Here is a 22,208-nt window from a genome sequence, read left to right as displayed (position 1 = left end):
TCACACATTGAGTCGTCCTCTCACACATGTGACTGGAGCACATCAGGCTTTCAACAGTCGTGCACATCTTGCACATTTGCTTCAGCAGACTGGAAATGAAATTCAACAGAGGAAAGTCAAGTAAAGAAGGTTTGCTAGTTAGTAACACAGGTGATTATATGATCAGTGGAAAAGTCAGGAGTTTAACAAACCAACACGTTCTCACTCCAACCTCGTCACATATCGACGTTTGGTCATGGACTTTCCACATGGAGATACAAAGTCCAAGGTATCCCAGGTGCATTGGTTGTTGACGTACTGGGCGCCTGTTACAGTTTGCATGCAGTCTCTTTCAGAACAACAAACAAACATGGTTGGGTTTAGGAAAAAAGAACAGGGTTTGGCTTTATAATCTTACGAGAAGAGAACACGGGCCTCCTGGGTGAAAGTTGGTGGTTACTGGACGCATCCACCACCCCTCCTGCCTGGCCGCCCAACGCAAACCTCTACCGACTTAGCTTTCTTTGTTGCCCTGCCGCGTTTCTCCCTGATGGCACCGAGCGCCGTTAAACAATAACAGCAACTGGCTGCATATCATGCCGACCCTGACAAACTAGGGTTCATCCTCTGGAAACCATGAATATTACTTGATGAACGTGTCAGACAGACAAACGTCCTGATCCTCGGGCTGCTCTGCTGCTGGTGGAGGACAAATATGATTCAGTATAAAGGACGGAAATTAGCTTATTAAACATAATGGGTCTAACAGAAGATATCAACAATATATTTATGAGAAGAGACATTATTATGCAAATTTAATTAGTGTTGTCTGAGACAGTTCAGCTTAGAGAAGCTAATTAAGTCTGCTGACGTTATCCTGTCGCTTCATCCTGCACAAAGGTCAACATCACACACAGACACACACACACACACAGAAAGAGACAAAGATGGTGAAAGCAACAAAAGAGAGAGGACAAAACTAATGATGGTGTTCCAGGTACCGCTGGACAGCACCAGTGTAGCAGTTAGAAAAGCCTTGACCCTGAAAATCAGGAAAACAAAATAAGACACCGGAGATGTGGCTGCTCTCTTCCAGGTCGTCTGGCGTTATTTATTACACCATATTACATTATTCACCATATTTCTCAAACAGTGCATCTGTAATATCTTGTTATAACTTGTATAATCATATTCATTGTCCCGTTTTCACAGAAATACATATCATTTATGTTGCCAACATGTAAACACATAATCAATAAACAACAACTTTTCTATACTTTCCCTCAGTAGTTTCATCTGGACATACCACACTTTAAGCTGTAACTTAGTTTCTGAGAATACTCTTCTTATCTAACCCTGCTGGTTATTATTTACAGACACTGGAGAGGAAGTGAACTTAACACCATTAACCTTACACAATTTCATAAATACACTGAACCAAAATAATTCCGCTTGGTTACACATTCAAACAATAGATTATAACATGACCTAACGCAATGATGAAGCCAGGTAAGCCAAAATGGATATAACAATACAGGGGTTTACAGAGCTACTAGTAGCCTAGCTGCTAACAACTTAGCATCGCCGCTGTTACACCCTTTAAATAACAAGTTTTACCATTGCTAAAACGTGCACGTGCTTGATGACACATAACCTTAAGTAAGTTGGGCACCTTTCTAACCTGAAAATCAGGAAAACAAAATAAGACACCGGAGATGTGGCTGCTCTCTTCCAGGTCACCTGGCGTTATGAGAGGACAACGGAGCTACTCTTAAAGAAAACATCTTTCACTGACCATTTTAGGGTACAGGTAGATATAAATCATGTCAATAATCCCATACAAACAATTAAGAAAATACCCTGTGACCACATATAGTGGGCGTCACAATGGCACAGATCAGCTCAGCACAACAACACTACCTGCTGCTGCAGTGAAGATGACATGGTGTAAAATAATAATTATAAAACCCTGAAGAGGAGGTGACACTTCTTGTTTCCCTCGTGTTCCCTTTGAGGTTTGACACATTTTATCGTGTTACAAAAAAGGTCAAATAAACATGTATCTTGGTATTTTCCAAGACATGGTGGATAATTATCTGTTCTGAAAAGCTGTGCACTTTTCTTGCGCTGCTGTCAGACGCCTTTAGCAGGTATTTAACTATACCTCCGCATTTCAAAGTACTATCCAGTACTGTCCACATATGACATGCAAGGTACTTTAGATGGTCACTTGCTGATGTTCTGGGACGCTGTGTCAAGTTCTGCCTGTTACACATGCTTACATTTAGCCAACACACATACACATGGTTGGGTTTAGGAAAAAAGAACAGGGTTTGGCTTTACAGTCTCACAGGAAGTGAACACAGACCTCCCCGGTGAAAGTCGGTGGTTTCCAGACCCATCCACCACCCTTCCCACCTGCCCTACTTGGACCTCCGCCAACTTAACTTTTGTTGTTGTCCTGCCACGCTTCCCCCTGAGACCGCCAGGTGCTGTTAAACAATAACAGCGTATCAAGCCAACGTGAAAGGACGACTTTTTCGTCACTGTCTGACGCTGGAAGTCACTGACCAAGTGTTGGACGTCAACGGCTTTGAAGTGAGACTGGGTTGACCCCCTAGGTAGCCCAGGTGAGTAAGTGGCTTAAATTTCTAAGGCCACTAGAGGTTGCTGCCGAATGATAAATGTAAGTCTGGGCTGTAATATGCTGCTTGCACGAACAGCCTATGCTGCCGTTTTTTCAGGGAAGGATGGTTTGATTTCTTGGCTAGGAGCAGTAACATGCTGCAGTGTCAGGCCTGGTTTCAGGTTACCTTGCTCGACTGCTCAAAGCCAAGAAAGTGCGACACACATGGATGGATTAGAATAAAATCAGCCCCTGGGCACATATGCAAAAGGCCCCACCACTTCTCCTACACTGTAGCGCACAGACGTTGTAGTGGTTTTGCATCTTTTGTTGTTGTTTTGCTTCTCTTTGTACAACCCAGTCTCACTCGAACACAGATGCTTGGTCGGTGACTTCTGGCATCAGACACAGACGAAAAAGCTGTCCTGTCACGTTAACCGGATATTCTCGGTCACTGACCGTTTTTTTTTACAACAATGACCAGAAAATCTGAAGGCCGTCGGTCATTTTGACCGGTTGCAATTACCACCCCTGCCCACTTGACGGTGGAGTGCACAGTCAGTGGTTTAAATGGCTGCCGTTTTCACACTGCAGAGAAAAAGTCATTCATCTGCTTCATGTAGCGTTGTCAAAGATCCACCGTCTTTGGCGTTGTTGACATAATGATTTATTTTCAAAATAAAATAACAACAGCACGCACTGAGGAACGTGAGGAGAAAATACCATGTTTATAATTTAAAATAACACAACAGTGCATAATTAAAGACATTTTTCATACCCTAATCACTTCATTACAATTTTAATGTTGTGTCACCGAGCCTTCAGGCATAACTAGGCTACATAACGCCCGGCGTTATTGCCGTCCGGTGTGTCCAGGGCGAAGCCTAATGGCACCGGTGTGTAGATGTCTGTTCATCTTTTCGTTCATGTCCTTATTAATGCACTAGGGGTGTAATGGTACACAAAAATCTCGGTTCGGTACATACCTCAGTACACAAGTCACGGTTCGGTTTTTTTCAGTACAGTAATGAAAAAAATAGACAACTATTAAATATGTTTTACGTATTGGTAACCTTATTAAAACATACCACCACAGCAGTTAACTCTTTTTAATCAATTTTTGAATGAAACAAATATATATAAAATCCTGCTTTTTCACATTGTTTGAATGAAAATAGAAATATAAAAGTGAAAAATAAAATCCTGCTGTTTTTTAACACATTTTTTGAATGAAAAATATAAATATAAATTTCTGCTTTAACAGTTTTACTCAATTAAAATAAAAAGTGTAGTGCAGCTGAACATGCTTATATCTAAAGTGCAGCTTAAACAATTTTACTCAACTCCAATGGCGTTGGTTGTTTCTTTAGCATGATGGTCAGGGAAACGCTCTTTCTTTTTAAACAACGACGATATCGTAGTTTGCACCAGATTGCTTTTTCTAGTCGTGCCGGTTAACGTTCAATCTCAGGTGGTGTCGCTTTAGATGCGTTAGCATGTTAGACGTGTTTCCAAGTACATACCCGACCGCTGTTCTGCAGTGTCGGCACACTGCTTTTGTCTTGTCCACTTGTTTATTTCCATCTTCGTATTTTACCCTGAAACCAAAGTGTTCCCAAATAGAGAACTTAAGGTTTGCGGGTGGGTCTTCAGGTTCGTCAGGCTCACTTGCCATGTTGTCAAAATGCTAGAATGCGCTGCACAAAGAGAAGGCAGAGATTTACGGTAATTCGGTACACGGTCGTGCCGAACCGAAAGTCGCATACCAAACGGTTCTACACAAATACGCGTACCGTTACGGCCCTATAATGCACACTTTATAACTTGCTTGTTGGATTTATTAAAAACGAACGAATGAAAACTAAATGTCTGTGAATATTTGTATTATCATTTAAAAACAAAAATTAAAATGACCGGTAAAAATAGATTATGACCGGATTTTTATGACCCTGTCGGTCAAAAAGACCGGCGACGAAAAAGTCTAGCGCAACATCTGGTTGGCATGATACGTGGCCAGTGGCTGTAATTATTTAACCATGCCTGGCAGCATCAGGGGGAAACACTGCAGGACAACAATGAAAGTTAAGGTGGTGGAAGTCTGAGTGGGGCTGGTGGGAGGAGTGGATGGGTCCAACAACCACTGACTTTCAACTGGGAGGCCAGTGTTCACTTCCTGTGAGACTGTAAAGCCAAACCCTGTTCTTTTCTCCTAAACCCAACCACATGTGTGTTGTTGAAGGTAAAAAACGTTGATTCCCAGTGTTCTACAGACCTGGTGCTTTTATTTTGAAAGAGGCTGTATGCAAACTGTACATTTCCTGTGAAAACAGAAGTGTATTTTGAAAACAGACAATTCATGTAACAGGCTGAAGTTGACACGGCGTCCCAGAACGTCAACAACCAACACAACCAGGGTACCTTGGACGCCATATGTGGACGTGGAAAGTCCATGACCAAACGTGGACATGTGACGAGGTCACAGTGAGAATGTGTTGCTCTGTAGTTGTTTTGCGTCTCTTTAAGGTATTTCTGTGTCTTTGTGGTCGGTATGAGTCTCTTCCTGATTGGTAGCTGTTTATTCAGGTGACATTTTGCAGGTGAAGCTCAGGGGGGGCCCTGACACTTTAAAAAATAGATATAGCGTGCTAATGAATGAGCTTTAGAGATGCTGCCAGGTTGATTTTGAGCCAGGCTAGCTGCTTCCCCTTGTTTCCTGTCTTTGTGCTAAGCTAAGCTAACTGGCTGCCTGCTGTAGCTTCATAATCAGCATGCAAATAACAGAGTGATATCAAACTCCCCATCTCACTCTCTTGTCTGTGTATCTATAAATAAAAGCCACAGATTCAGTGACAGTGGAAGTTTAAACCAAGGTGGTCTGCAGCCTGTGTCTGTGAGCTGCACACATTCTCAGCAGCTGCTTGTCTACACATCATGAATGTTTTCTGTGCGTGTGCATCGTTTACACATCTGGCCTCAGTGTGTTGTTTCAAGCTTTAAACACACAAACTGTCAGTAATGTGTGAGACATTTCACACAAACACACACACCTCAGATGTTGATGCTTCCAGGCATGAACTTTTTTTAAATATCTGTCAGTGTACGCCAGCCTTTATATATCTTGACATCGGCCTCATTAAATTCCTCACTCCTCTGTGTTTCTGTTTACCAGCAACAAACTCTGCTCTCTGCTTGTAATCACACGGTGGAGTGAACTTGCAGATTACTGAAGACACGGTGCTGTTGACACACACACTGTTAAATTGGCCAAATTAGATTCTCTGCACTGGCTTATTTGTTGTTTTTGTTCACCACAGATTACAGAGACAACATCCTCTCTGCTTATGTGTCACATTAACATGCCAACAGTTTGATTTACTCAGTTTGTGTTGTTGTTGTTATTTCAGATAAACTCTTTTTATTTTAGAAACAGAAGCACAGAGGTCAAAAGATCTGTTGTCCAAAAACGGATAAAAACACATCAGTGAGTCACACTGTGTCACAGAGTGACATGTTCCTTCATTAACATGAACACACACAAACTGTAGTTTATTCTGGCTCAAATATCACACACCGTCCTGCTGCCGCAAACACTCCCTGGAGAATGGATTAATCGTTGCTGAAAATAGTCCCCGACAATGCATAAAGACTACAGTGAGCAGCTGTTTTAGGGAATTACTGATGAGACTTTATATCTGTGTTTTTAAAGACTTAATAGAAGCTAATGTGCTTGGAGCTGAGAGACACAGACAGGAAGTCATAATGTACCTAATGTGAGTGACAGACTTGATTTCTTTTAAAAACATGGGAAGAAGGCAATGAGCAGTGAAAAAAGAAATGACCCAAAAAATTAGCAAGAAATTTAGAAAATTAAAAATGAGAACATTAGTTTAAAAAAAGGAAAGAAACATTTTCTTTCTTTCTTTCTTTAAAAATAAAGAAACATTAAAATTAAATGGCCTGGAAAGAGTGCTGAAAAATTCTAATTATTCTGTAACATAATTTTAAAATGTAATAATAATAAAACTAAATTAGTTTTTCACTAACATTTTCTTTTTCCCCTGTTTGTAAAACAAAAAAACTTTTCTGCATCTATTTTTGTATTTTGTGGGATATTTTCTTTTTGAAAGAGTTTGCACCAGTGTGCTCAGGGTTCAGAGGTTTAACTGAATCAGTGCAGCGCCGGACTAAAAATGAAAGGCCTCTTGTATTTTATGTCATTTTGACTTTTTTTTTCTTAAAAACTGGGCGTCAGGCTGTCGAAAGCAAAATTAATTGAAACTAACATCCCTACCTGGAACTTTCCTCAATGCTGTAATCGGCTCAAATGTATTATAGGACTCCAATTTGTCCCTTATCAGCCACCATATGTGTGTGTGTGTGTGTGTGTGTGTGTGTGTGTGTGTGTGTGTTAAGTTGGCAGGTTGTCTGGCAGCTAATCAGCAGCAGACAGACAGCTGAGGGACAGTAATGTAGTTAACGTACACAGAGCTTGATACTACACACACACCCACTCACTCACACACACACGCAGATATAATATGATGACACTTCACTGATCTCTGTGGAGAAACAGGATCCATCAAAGGAAACAACCAGATGGCAGCAAACACAACCAACAGCCACATGATTATTATAATACCGTTTTCTAAACTCCAGACGACCTTTGACCTCTACAGACACTTCTCACCATCATCAGAGTCTTTTGCTCCACCTGGCAGTTTTTTTCTCGCAATCATTTATTTTTGCTTTTTGGAAAGAGTTGGAAACACTCTTCAATTTTCTGGTCGTCCTTGTTTGTCAGTGTTTTGCGCTGTCTCTCCGTCTCCAGCCTGCACTCTGGAGCATCCTCATTAAATGTAATCAGACAGGGGGAAGACAAAACCAGCGTGACTTCTGTAATTTCCAGTTTTTAACCATTAACCACGGCTTCACGCTTTTTTCTCACAGCTCCAGGGCAAACAGAGGTTGATTTTAAACACTCTTTAGCCAGCTGGTTAGAGGAATCGAAGGCGCAGGTCACAGGGTCGGATCTGATCTTCAGGGAGTTCAGAGGAAAGATGATGGTTTGGCAGAATAATTGGCTCAGTCGCTCACTGCAGTTTAACCCTTTACATCCATTAAATGTTTACAGAAAAACATGTCAATGTTTTTATGGCTTTTATGTTATATCACACTTAAAAGGCAACTTCAGTATTTATCAACCTGGACTATATTTTCCCATGTTTTTGTGTCTAACTGACTAATGGGAACAGGAATTTTTTAAACTGGTCCCGTATTGAGAGAGAGCAAGCTGTTAAACAGGCTGCAACAAAACCACTCAGGGCATGTTCGCACCGTCAGTGTATGTCCAGTACAAGTGTTTGTTTTTGCCACTGACAGGATCATCATATTATTCTAAGTGTCTGACAACATTATGGATACAGAGACAGACCTCTTTGTTAATGATAAGATTCTTTTCATTTCCCCAGGAACAGCCCGCATTCGCCATGTCCAAGTCCACCAGACTCCATTCAAATAAACAGTAATTTTAGCATGAGTAGAGGCAGCATATTTTCATGTGTTACTGGGTGAATTAAGGGTTTAATTCAACCAAACCAGAGTTGGTGATTGTGGGAACAGTGGAAAGACTAACCAAGACAGCGTTTATGAATTGTATTGTGCTTCTGTCGACTTAAAATGAAGTTCGTTTTATGATGATAAAATCATTGTTTATTTAAATGGAGTCTGGTGGGTTTGACAATGGCGATATCTGGGCTGTTCCTGGTGAAACAAAAAAGATCTTATTCTTTAACAAAGAGGTCTATCTCTGTATCCATAGTGTTGTCAGACAGAATGATATGATGATCCTGTCAGTGGCAAAAACAAACACTTGTACTGGACGTACACTGACGGTGTGAACATGCCCTGAGTGGTTACGCTGCAGCCTGTTTCACTGCCGCTGGCTGCAGCGCTCTCTCTCAATACTGGACCAGTTGAAAAAAATCTGGTTATCTTTTAAGTGTGATGTAACATCCATAAAAAGACACTCAGAGTTTTCTGATATTCCCACAAACCATCATCTTTCCTCTGAACTCCCTGAAGATCAGATCCGACCCTGTGACCTGCGCCAAGTGATGAGCCTTCAATTCCTCTAACCAGCTGGCTAAAGAGTGTTTAAAATCAACCTCTGTTTGCCCTGGAGCTGTGAGAAAAAAGCGTGAAGCCGTGGTTAATGGTTAAAAACTGGAAATTCAAGTCACGCTGGTTTTGTCTTCCCCCTGTCTGATTACATTTAATGAGGATGCTCCAGAGTGCAGGCTGGAGACGGAGAGACAGCGCAAAACACTGACAAACAAGGACAACCAGAAAATTGAAGAGTGCTTGCAACTCTTTCCAAAAAGCAAAAATAAATGATTGCGAGAAAAAAACTTCTGCCAGGTGGAGCAAAAGACTCTGATGATGGTGAGAAGTGTCTGTAGAGGTCAAAGGTCATCTGGAGTTTAGAAAAGTTTATTATAATTAGCATGCGACGCATGAACATGAATCATATAAAGTGTTTGTTTTTGCTCAACTCAAACACCCAGATCTCCCATTTAATGAGAGGCCAGTATCAGAGAGCATCATGGGTAATCAGCCATTGATTTCACTCTGAGAGATGGAGACTCTTTGTTTTGAGTGGACTGCTTGATCCTCCAGTTGAACTGGAGTGACATCATTACCAGCTGTTAATGGTCCCAGTTTCAATTGCAATTAAAATGTAATCAGAGTCAGTCCTGTTCCATCAGCAGACGGCTACACTCACCGTGTTCTGCTCAATTACACTCATCATAGTGAGCTGCTCAGAGCGGGACGTTGTTGCCATGATGCTCTCTGTAGCACACCTACAATATGTTGCAGTTTTGATAGGTGGTGAACTCACATGTGTTTGCCATTTAAAATGATGGAAAGTTAGAGGAGACAGAAGGTTAAAGCCAAATAGAAACATAAATACTTTACACAGAGATGAAGAGTGAAAGGGAGAAGTATTAGAAAAAACAACAATAAAAAGGATTTTAGTTTGTTTCTCAGTGTCTCTGATCTTTCCTCGTTCAGATGAACATCATAGCCGGAGGGTTTTATGACGGTCTGATGCTCTACACTCACGCTCTGAACGAGACCATGTCCATGTCCGCCAGTCGGCCTCCAGGGAAAGTCGTCACCAAGAGGATGTGGAATCGAACCTTTCACGGTCAGTACATTTCACTGTTTTTGTGACATTTGTATTGGTTTTTGTGGACATTTTATCACAGAAGGGGAAAGTCTGCTTCTTCTTCTTTTGTAGTGTTCATCTCTTAAGGTTGAATTTAAAATTAAATTCTTTTTTGTTCGTTATGAGTCTGTACCGGTGACAGCCATGGCTGAAGGCATTATGTTTTTGGGTTGTCTGTCTGTACACGCCAACCTCGTCACATATCAACACGAGCGTTAGCCTCTGGCACTCTGCACTGAACACCAGCTGGGTTGCATAGGATCTAGCTAATACTGCTGGTAACGCCATCCAAGTGGCGGGATGGTGTTGCTGCTGAAACATGGTAACCACCCTCCGGTCCCCCATCACCCAACACGTTATCACTCTCACCTCGTCACATGTCCACGTTTGGTCATGGACTTTCCACGTCCACATATGACGTCCAAGGTACCCTGGGTGTGTTGGTTGTTGATGTTCTGGGACGCCGTGTCAACTTCAGCCTGTTACATGCATTGTCTGTTTTCAAAATACACTTCTGTTTTCACAGGAAATGTACAGTTTGCATACAGTCTGTCAAAATAAAAGCACTACATTGGTACAACACAACTTTTTTTTCTTCAACAACACACACACCTGGTTGGGTTTAGGAAAAAAGAAAAAGGTTTGACTTTACAGCGTAAGGGGAAGCGAACACCGAAAGTCGGTGGTTGTTGGATCCATCCACCACCCCCCCCCCACCAGCTCTACTCGGACTTCTGCTGCCTTAACTTTCGATTGTTGTCCCCCCGCGTTTCCTCCTGACGCCGCCTGGCTCCATTAAACTATGATGGTGACTGACCACGTATCATGCCAATATGAAAGGACAGCTTTTTTTGTTGGCGTCTGATGCCAGAAGTCACTGACCAAGTGCCGAATTTCAACGGCTTCAGGGTGAAACTGGGTTGCACATACATATGTCCCATTCTCGTGAACACGATATCTCAAGACCACTTTGAGATCATTTCTTCAAATTTGGCACAAACGTCCACTTGGGCTCAGTGATGAACTGATTAGATTTTGGTCATGGTGACATTTGATATCCAAAAGGTCAAAGGTCAGCTTCACCGTAACATCATAATGTTTTCTGGCCTTAATTCAGCATCATATCTCAGGAACAGAAGGGGAGACATTTGGTCAGATACTGAATTGGTGACTCTAATCTTGAAACTGTGCTGATTGTATAGATCTTCTGTGTGTGAAGCATCCATGTTTTCAAAGACATGGATGTAAACTGTATGTGCAGTTTGACTGGTTTGCAACCATAAGGCGGTAATACCAGCTATAATTTATTTTGGTTCAAATTCTTTCTTTAAAGCCACTATATTTGCTGTATTGATGAACGTTTTCTGTACCTTCACTGTTCCTTCTGAAACCAAAGTCACGTCCTCTGGGTTAAATATAATTAGATGGTGTGACAATTCGACATTCGAGACGTTGTTTCAAAGGGCATAAACACAAAGTTGGACTGCACATAAAAGCTCTGTAAAATTAGCAAATCCATCGACACCATTAATATAGATTGATCTGAACTGAGCCGTCAGATGGTTCGTTTAAGACTGAATTTCTGAACTTGCGTCTGTGTGTTGTGTTTCCATCGTGGCAAAAACACAAAGCGAATATCTTGCATGTTTCTCGTCTGCTGTCAGTTTCTGTATTAGGCCGTTGCTCTGTGCTGTTGGAGGTAAATTCAAACTGACTCGCATGAGGCAAAAAAGCTGCTCTTTAATCATTTAAATGTGTATAAATGTTGCACATTAGTGATGCAGCAGCTGGTGTTTCCCATCAGCTGTCAGCTGTGAAATACCTGCTGTGACTGTGCTGGTTTTGAAGCTGAGGTTTGAGAGCAGCAGCAGGGTGTCTTGGAACAGCTGGATGTTTCATTCTCTACAGCCGTGTTTCAAGCCACTCCACATTGAGCGTCCTTATCTGCCATCGATTCAGTGGAAGTTGAAGTTTAGATTCATTTACACTCAGAGTTAAATTAACGCTGCAGGTTTTCACATGAAATCTGAAAAAGCGTGAAGAAGCTGCTCTGAAGAGCGGCACTCCAAAATGAATCCTCACCACCTGAGAACGGTGACACCCACTCGAATAAATTGGCTGCTGACACTGAGGTCAAACTCATTATGAGATGCTGTAGAGGTTATTGTACGTGAAGACTCAAAGTTATGCTGTCTGTGTGTCCTGCTCGGCTCCTGAGGGAGAGACGACTGTAAGACTGAGAAAATAATCTAATAGTTTAAAGGTTCTGTGGCCTTTGAAAAAGTTGTTGTTTGTAGACATGTTTTAATATAATAATAGTGTTAGTGCATTTGCAGTTCCTGTGAGTCCTTCATAATAAAAGTCAACTTCAGTCAGGACCAATTTTGTCTAAGAAAACTTTATTTTCATGTATTTCTATTTGGCGGTGTGGCTCTGTTCTTTGGCGTCCCTGCCCTTCCATGCACCTACAAAGAAAGCCTGAGGCAGAGAGAGTAACAACAAAGACCCTCCGGGAACAGAACAGAGCAGCATCATTGACAAACAGAAATAGCACTGATAAGTCAGACACAGCATGAAAAGGAAGAGCTTATTCTATTTAACCCTTGAGATTAAAAATCTCTTTTTCGAGCGTATCCGTTCCAAGACAGGCAGCAACGTAAGTTACAGACACACATAGAACAAAATGTAAAGCTCTAAAACAAGCAATGTATATGAAAATAAGATTACTACACAGAAAAGCCAGAAAGTATGTTAATATATGTTAGAAGTGAACCATAAAAATACCAAAAACAGCAACTACACATGATAACAAAGACCAGCTAAAATACACCCTGACACTGGCATATAAAAGATTGCGTACAAAAATCTTGCAACAGTGCTTCGTGATGGCCGAGAGCAACCAACAGGTGCAACTTTAAGTCCTCCTGCGGAAGATTTCAGATGTAAGGAGCTGCATACATAAATGCTTGCTTGCCAAACTCTGTATGTACATAGAGGAAGCAGCAACAGTAGGCAGGTCAGAGCAGTTTAGATATGGCGCCCTGAATGAGGTTTGCTAATTGGTTGCATAGAAAGGAATCATGTGATCAATCAACTGATCCATCAGTTGAGTGGCTGTTTGAGATCAGCTGATGTAGCTGGGATGTGAGCTGAGTTTGACATCGTGCCCTGCCTGAGCTAACAACATACTCACACTGTTGTCCTAGTTAAATGTTTTTAATGTGAAGCAGCAGCAGAAGAAAATGTTCAATATGTGTCAGCAGTAACATCATACAGCGCTCTACAGATACTGAGCTTCATCGACAAATATCTTTTTTGTATAAAATGTCCGATGTAATCAGTAACACTGGTGTTGTCGCAAGTTTGTTAACTGGTGGGAAAATGTCCTCACTGTGGCGTCCTTAATATAATATAAACCAGTCTCTGCTCTGCTCCTGTGAGTGTGTTCTCTGTGAGCACCTGGCAGAGGCTCCTCCACCTGTCGCTCCTCTACAGACTGCTCTGGGGTCACGTTTTAGAAGGTGGGCGGCTAACAAGGAAAAACACAATGAACATGATGTTTACAATGAGCAGAAAGTTGGGGGTTTTTTGGTGCTTTTTGCCTTTATTTGGTCGGACAGATATGGCATGAAAGGGGAAGAGAGAGGGGGATGATATGCGGCAAAAGCCGTGGGTTGTAATCAAGTCCGTGGCCCCTGCGGCACGGATGCAGCCTTTGTACATGGGGCACCTGCTCTACCAGGTGAACTGCTGGGCGCCCCAATGAGCAGAAACATTCTGATTTTGTAGAAACTGAGTGGAGATGTGTGTGCTGTTTGTGTTGATCTTAACATTATTATAGCCTGACCAAAGCTTCACTGTGCTGTGAGGTAATGTATCTGAAACATTGTGATGACGCTCATAAAATATCATCCACTTTAGGGAAAGTGTCGAGACTCAGAAATATTTTTGTTAATCCATGAATTTCTTTTGCCTCCAGCAGCACAGCAGGCCATCAACAGTAGTAGAAAGAACGGTCAAAACAGACTTGGGTTGATGAGACAGTGGCTCATGTGTTGCATTTAAATTTGTACGAAACCAAAACCACATTATTAGTAAACAACTTTTTTACATCTCGACCTGGGTCTGTATTTAACAAACTTTTGAAAAGCTCCATAATTAATTCTCAGTTCAGGATTCGTGACTACCTTTAACTCGAGACTCTGAGATGTGTGATAAATCTGGACCTTGAGCCTCAGACCCGCCTCTCTTGTTGCTTGGCTTCTGTTGGTCTCATTGTGTTGGATTTCCCTCTTTAGAGTGCTTATCTTAAAGCTCATATCTGTAACGCTGCGCCCTGGCTAATGCCAGTTTTCTGTGCAAACTCTTAAGAATGTACAGTATGTTCAGCTCTGATATGAGCTGGGCAGGAAATAAAAACTCATTCTTCTCCAGCTGTTCGACACAGAGAAGGTCGAAGGTCTACATTTAGGGCAGCGATTTGGTGAGAGCGCAACAATCAGCACAGGCAGCGCTGCGACAGTTTGACGTCAGGCTGCTGCCACCATGATGATTCTGTCCACAAGAGCGAAAATAAATACTTGGAACAAAGAAGCCATGTTGGGCTAATGAAAAACATTACGTCATCTACTTCAACACCAGTAGATGGTTTTAGTCTGCATCAAAAAATAGTGTCTGTTGTGGTCAAAGTAGGAACGTCAGTAAATCCGTCTAATTGTGATTGATTCTGACGGTGTCTGTTGCCCACAGCTGCTTTAAACCCCTCTTTTGTACACAGAGATCCCACAACAGGGCAGCAGCGCAGACCCTATGTTACTTTGCTTTTTTATACAGAACCAACGAACACATCGTGCTGCTGTGTGTGATTTAAGGCACACCAATGATTAAAAAACAAAAGAGGTGTGACGAGCGTAGTGTGTAACAACAGCATCGGCCTCTAGTGTGACAAACCGTAACATGCCGTGTCTTACCAGGATAAAGTGGTGTTGGGTTGATATGCCGGGTGCTGTAATCCTCGAGTGCCATAACTCACTCTGTCCCTGATGCGCTGTCTGTCGGAGTTAGATCAATTCAATGATTCATACTTGATATACTACCTGAAGCCTAATTTTTATACGAGTAATATTCATTCTGGTTTAGATAAATAGTTTTATTACTTTTCCCGATCTTTGCTGAGCAACAGTTTTGTGTGACAAGAATTCAGGGTTCAAGGATGATTTCAATAATGGCCCGGGCTTTTAACTGAAGTTTTACAGTCTAACATACATGTTGGACAGCGCCTCTGATCAACTTCATGAATCAGCTGTTCCTTGTCCACTGCTGCATATTTGAAGCAAACGAATGGTAGCTTATAAAAAGAAACAGGCCGTCCAACAAAAGTTTTGTTCTAACGGACACACGACGTTGCCTGCAGCCAGTGAGGACCCAAATCCAAAATGTTGCCATATTTGTACAGTTTAAGTTTTCTTGAGAGACTAACTCTGCCACGTCTCCTCTCGTCACCCCAAAAAACACACAAACTATCTGGTAAACAAACACAGCGTGCACCGCTCTGCTCTCTAACTCTAAACTGACATAACGTAAGCGTACATAACATTCTGTATATAACGTCACATAAAACATACTTATTTAAAGCTAACCAAACTGTTACAGTTTCACAACATTAACCACGTGTTTAGAACTGCAACAGTTAATGGTCATATGTTGTTTTTGCAGTGATCTCGCCACCACCAGGAGGTTATTTAGGATACGCTCCTGTGGGTTGTATTAAAGGGATAGTGCACCCAAAAATGAAAATTCAGCGATTATCTACTCACCCATATGCCGAGGGAGGCTCAGGCTCAGTCAGAGCTACAGGCTACAATGAGGCTAAAAACAGAGTTCAAATGAGGTTTTTCCAAACAACTTTTTATGTCGGGGCTTCAGGACACTTGGATCACTACGGACGAGCAGTATGGAGATATTTTGTGGTTTCAATTATGTGTTTTTGGACGTTTGAATCTGGGGCGCCGTCAGCCTCCATTAGGTGGAGTTGTGTTGCTACCTCCTCTCCCCTTGGATCTCTGCAAGTGATGTGAGGACTCTAAAACTTCACCTGAGCCTCCCTCGGCATATGGGTGAGTAGATAATGGCTGAATTTTCATTTTTGGGTGCACCATCCCTTTGAATAACTTATGTGATTGCATGGGTTGAAGGATTTGTTGCTAATTACACTGAGTTAGTAATAAAATAAGAGTTTATTTAACGTTAATTATCTTGTAAATGTATTCTATGATGCAAAGGATAAAGTAAACCAAGAGTGATAATTGGTTTTCCTGCATTCCCAAAATAAAGAAAACAAGTTATAACAGAACTCTGAGCTCTGTAATCAGGACTCATTTTGTTGGAGTTGGAGCAGTTGGCACTATTTAATTTGTTTAAATGCTGCTATTCAAGTATCTAAGGCCAAAGAACGCACTTTAAATTGGCACCTTTTACTTTTGTTTTGCAGCAGCTGGGTATTAAAAATCTTTCATCACTGCAGAATTATTTAGTAGGTCTGTTGGCGTGCGTCTGTTTCCATGCAGAGGTCTGTCTCTTGTTACAGTAAAGACTTCTGCAGAGATGCATGCATCACTTCTACCTCCAAAAGTGTCTGTTTATCTTTGCAGTCGGGCCCTCTGACCTTCCACCCAAACCCCTCCGCTGTCAGAGGAAATACTGACGTTGTAGCACAGAAAGAAGAGCTGCGTGATCCATCACCGTTTGATTCATAAAACACAAACCAGATGACATCATCATCAAAAAAAAACCTCTGTCTGTCACACTTTGAAAAGCCGCCACATTACATCACCGCTCCGCTCTGATCTGCTCCATATCGCAGTCTGAGGAATGATTTACTTCACTTTCTTCGACCTTTATTGCAACATCTTAGTCCTGTTTTGCCCTTTTACAATAAAAGTGATGAATATGGTGAGAAAGGTAGAGGAGGAGGAGGAGGAGGAGGAGGAGGAGTGATACAGTATCAGTGTCGTGTTCTGTTTGGATCGTCTTCCCTCCTCCTCCATCATCTCACTATTTCATCCTGCTGTCAGGCTGCTGTGACCTTTGACCCCTTACCTCCCCAGCACTGTTGCAGTATAAAATGTTAAAACTTCTCTGGAAAGTTTTCTCAACTGTTTAAAATGCAGAAATGTGAAACACAAACATTCATACGGAACGAGCGCGACGTTACTATTCCCTGCAGAAATTAAAATATCTATTTTACATGGCAACAACCGACTGTGGCCTCATCTGGCTCTCATTATGCTTACATCTTAAATTTAAACGTTCTTTGGACAGTTTTGCTGGAAACAAGTCGACTGAGAGACCGGAGTCAGTCTCAGTCCTTCTGTCCGTCCATCTGTGAGCTCTCATAGATCAGATTGAGCTGAAACGTCAGGGAATAGTGTGTAATGCAAATAATGCACCATTCAGGATTCCTGAAAATGACCGTGACTGGCAGAAAAAGTTTAACTCATGTAGCACTTCCTCTTTAAAAACAAACTTATACAGTGTTTTACAGATCTGATAAAACACAGATAAAATGGTTTATTATGTATTATCGTATATGTTTTAAAAAAGTGACCATCTGTCTGTTTAGAGTCAACTTTATTGGTGTGAACAGCAGGCACAATATCAGCTCTTTTCTCCAGTCCACTGTCTTTATTCACCAGCTCTCATTCCCATGTCTTCAGATCCCAGCACTTAGTTACGCTCCTCAGCATCTCAGAGCGATGCACAGGGCAACCTGTAGTGTCACCATGGGATGCACAGCTGAAACTCATTGTAACACTTGGTTTATGTTGTCAAACGGTCACAGTTGGATTAAGGCAACAATACAACTTGGTCAGATTTAGAAAGAAATCGTGTTTTTGGTTTAAAGCTCCAGTGTGTAGGATTCAGAGGAATATATTGTCATAAATGAGATATAACATAATAAGTAGGTCTGTAATGTTTAATCACCTGAAATCAAGAATTGTTCTGTTTTCATTACCTCAGAATGAGCTGTTTATACTGGGAGCAGGTCCTCGTCCACAGAGATCACCATATTGCACTGCCATGTTTCCACAGTAGCCCAGAATGGACAAATCAAACAATGACTCTAGATAAGGATATTTGCATTTTTGCGACCATCTTTGTTAGGCAGCCCCTCCATAATAAGCAGCATCCTATAAACACTGATTTGTGATGTGAAACTGTTTTATTCAGTGTTTTTGCCGGTTTAAATCAACTGATCCGTTTGTAGGAAGAGGAAGAGACCTCTGTGGATGATTCAGCTCCCAGTAAAAAAAACCCTGAAAAACGAACACTAAAGGAATTGTAATAATTTACAATCCTCACTGCTAGATTCCACCAAACTCCCTAAATCTCACACACTGCTCCTTTAACCCTTTGAAACCTGGAGCGACATCACTTTTCTTGTGCTGCTTTCAGACTCCTTTCGCAAGTATTCAAACCTTTGAACCCTGAGCTCATTGGTGCAGTCTCTTAAAAAAATGAAAATATTTAGATTTTTTTAAAAAGCTAGGCAAGAACCATATTAATAATTATCATTATATATCTAAAGTTATGTTACAGATTTATTGCACTTTTTAAGCTCATCGTCCAGGTCAATTCCTTGTTTGTTCGTATTTTAACTTATTTTCTTGCTCTTAATTTTCTCTTTGAGCTAAGTTTTTGGGTAATTTCTTGTGCAGCCTATTGCCTTCTTACCACGTTTCTGAAAGAAACAAGGCCTATTTGCTGTCAGGTTTCAAAGGGTTAAAGTATGTTTGTTATATAGCATGACATAAATGTGCATGACGACCGTTCACAAATTTTGCAACATTACGTTCACACTGACATTTGGTTTCACGTGACACGAACTGTGGTCTCCTGAATTAAAGTTTGGTTTTATTTGACGTATTAACCTCCCCTCCCTCCCACCCTATGCCGAATTTCTCCTTGCCATAAGTCAATGACAGTTTCTCCAAACATCACCAAACTTGGTGGATATTTTGTTTTAAGTTGTTGAAGCATTTCCACCAAATGTTTCTGCAGTTGACCAGTAGGAAGCGACAGTGCTGCCAACGAGGAGCATGATGTAAATGAATGAGCAACTGTCCAATCGCCTTGATCCTACCCAGCTTTCAAGTTTTAAAGGTCCAAGCTGGCTTGAACTCCAGAATCACAGCTTGTGGCTATATTTATTATTATTATTATCATTGTGTTGCCGTCTGGCAGAGTAGAAAAAAATGAAAAAAAACAGCACTTAGCTCCAGACAGAGCTATAACACAAGAAGCTGATGTAAAATGTTGAGCAGGCTGCGTCACATCGCTCAGCCTGGAAAAGACGCTTCAGGTCGGTTAGTTCTTTTGGCCTCTCGTGGACGAGCAGATGTTTCCCCTTCGCTTGTCTTCAGGATCCTGGAGAGGAAACAGAGAGGGAGAGAAAGAGGGCCGCTGCTCGGCCTCCCGTCTCGTTCGCCCTGACAACAGAAAGCAGAGATCAGTTCAGCTCTCAGCCTGGCTTTCCGTCCGCTGCAGGAGGAGATGTCACAGGGATTGTTTCCACTTTATCCTGAAGCTGTGTAACATTCAAGAGTCTATTAATAAGATGCAGGAGGGAGGCACGTGGCTCTGTATGAGAACAGGAAACTCCTTCAGCTGATCTAAAATCAGCCAATCAGAACTGGTGTACTGTAGTGAAAATTAAATAATTAAACTTGAAACTGACAAACTTATTTTATTACTCTGAGTTCACAGTAAAATAACTTATGAGGTTTTACAGTGCAGAGGATAAAATAAACAGTGAAACATCCAGAGTTCACTGAGATCAGCTTGATTTGTTGGCACACTTTAAATTGTGACCTTGAAATTGTGATGATTTAGCTTTCTAGCAAGTTATTTATATCAAAGAATGCGCTGCAGGATGGTGTTTTATATCAGTGTGTCCACTTTAAACCCAAGTTGTTATTGTGGGTATGAAGGGAGGTTTCTGTGCGTCAGAATTCAGCCTGCAGATCTAGTTGATGAATGACACGAAACTCCACTGACTTCCTCTGTTGTAATGAGTCCAAAACACACAAACCGCACATATGAAAACATACACAAACTCACAGATTCTCCATCCGCAGTCCGGTCAGACTTGTTTACCTGCCCACACCGACGACACGCTCATCATCTCAGCCGAAAGCAAGATGTCGTCACCTGACCTGTATGATGAGGGGAACGTCAGCTCTGATCGATCTGTCTCAGGGTTTCTGTCTCTGGATCTCTCCGTGCACGCCGTGATGTTTGCTTGGCTAAGCCTGAGAGCTGAGGTGGTGTTTTATTTTGAAGGGCCACGGGGTCAGAGGTCATCAGAGGTCATCAGGGCAGAGGGGGAAAGTGGTGACTGACAGTGCGGACATTTAATGTGAGCCGTAGGTCAGTATCAGGTTAATGGTTGATACGTTTTTGGTGATTTTTTTTTTTAATGTTTCATCACTTAAGTGTTGATTCAGTCTTCGTCCCTGAGTGAGACGTTATCAGCCTCGTTCCAGATCTCAGAGGCTGGTTGTACAAATCTCAGATTAAAAGAGCTCCAGTCAAGTTCAAATGATGGAAAACATTGTGGAAGAAAACATGATCAAAATATGACATCTCTGTTTGCTCCATGTATCAAAGGTCATGTGCAGCAACTTGTGACAGGGTGCCGGGAGACCAGTTTCTAATTCACAATGAAAGTATATCCCGTGTGCCAGATGTGCAGGAGAAAGATGTTTGCCTATGCGTGCATGAAACCGCCCCATCCAGAGCCAGTGTTTGGTTTGTCTGTTCTGAGCTACAGTAGAAACAAAATGGGGGACATCATGGATTATGACCATTTTTTCATGCCTCCAGTGATAGCCGTGGCCGGAGGCATTATGTTTTCGGGTTGTCCGTACATACGCACATACAAACGTCCCATCTCAAGAAAAATTGAGCAGGGAGTTATTCAAGTTTGGCACAAATGTCCACTTGGACTCAACGATGAACTGATGAGGTTTTGGTGGTCAAAGGCCACTGTGACCATGTCTGTCTCATTCTCATAAATATAATATGTCAAGAACTCCTTGAGGGAATTTATTCAAATTTGGCACAAACGTTAACTTGGACTCAAGGATGAATTAATTCAATTTTAGTGGTCAAGGGTCAAAGGTGAAGGTCTGTGTGACTTCCATCTCATTCTTGTGAATGTAATATCTCAAGAACAGCTCAAGGGAATCTCTTGAAATATGGCACCAACATTAACTTCCTCTCAATGATAAACTGATTAGATTTTGGTGGTCATAGGTCAAAGGTCAAGGTCTATATGACCTCATCTGTCTCATGTGAACATGATATCTCAAGACTACATGGAGAGAATTTCTTCAAATTTGGCACAAATGTTCACTTGGACTCAACAATGAGCTGGTTGGATTTTGGTGGTGAAAGGTCAAGGTCAATGTGACCTTGCATCTGTCTCATTTTCACGAACAGGTTATCTCAAGACTACCTTGAGGGAATTTCTTCAAATTTGGCGCAAATGTCCACTTGTACTCAACAGAGAACTGATTAGTTTTGGTGGTCAAAGGTCAAGGTCACTGTTACCTTGTCTGTCTTTTTGTAGAGAACGCAATATCTCAAGACTACCTTGATGAAATTTATTCAAATTTGGCACAAACGTTCACTTAAACTTAACAATGTCCAACAGGATAAAATGATGAAGTGAAGAAATTTTATATTGTGCAACTGAAAAGGGGTAATTCTATTTTTGTTTGTTCGTTTGTTTTTTTACTGTTCTAAACATTTTTAGGTGGGACTTTTTTAGGTGGCTAAAATATGTTTGCTGCTGCCCCCATCCACAGAAACGCATGTAAATATATTCCTACACTATCTAAAATAGCATAGTTTATATGGCGGAGATGACATATAGAAGAGAAATATAGAAACTGGTTGAACTGGGTTGAGGTTAAATAATTACTGACCCTACCATTGTCATCAACCTTCTGTGTGAACACCTGGATATAAAGTTTGAATCCAGCGTTTCATTCCTGTTCTTTTTTTCATCTTTTCTATTATTTCTTGTCATGATTTAACATCTTCTCTTCTCTCTCGGTCTCGTTTCTGTCATTCCGTCTCCTCTCATCCATCTCCCCTTGTTACTGAGAGACACCTGATCTCTCTTCCCTCCTCGTCTCTTTGTCAGGAGCCTCTGCTAGGCATCAGAGGAGACCCCCAAAAATAGCCCTGAAATGTAATCGTGTGAAACCAGAGCCTCCCGTCTCCTCTCGCCCTTGTTCCTCTTCCACCCTGCTGCCCTCCGCTCTGCTATCTCAGCCTGTCTGCCCGTCTCTCTTTTCTCCACTGTGG

General features: G+C 41.6%; 1 protein-coding gene across 1 annotated transcript in view; it reads left to right on the top strand.

Annotated features, from left to right (window-relative positions):
* LOC125893451 (atrial natriuretic peptide receptor 1-like) overlaps window positions 1–22,208 on the top strand; it is a 79,668-nt gene that overhangs the window by 9,905 nt on the left and 47,555 nt on the right. The window contains exon 4 of the mRNA XM_049584154.1: window positions 9,677–9,812. Coding sequence (XP_049440111.1) covers window positions 9,677–9,812 — 136 coding nt within the window. The remainder of the gene's footprint in view (window positions 1–9,676; window positions 9,813–22,208) is intronic.

Source organism: Epinephelus fuscoguttatus, linkage group LG8 (genome assembly GCF_011397635.1).
Source record: "Epinephelus fuscoguttatus linkage group LG8, E.fuscoguttatus.final_Chr_v1".
Lineage (NCBI taxonomy): Eukaryota > Metazoa > Chordata > Actinopteri > Perciformes > Serranidae > Epinephelus > Epinephelus fuscoguttatus.
The sequence above is the reverse complement of the archived record's forward strand: the minus strand, read 5'-3'. Positions and strand labels throughout refer to the sequence as shown.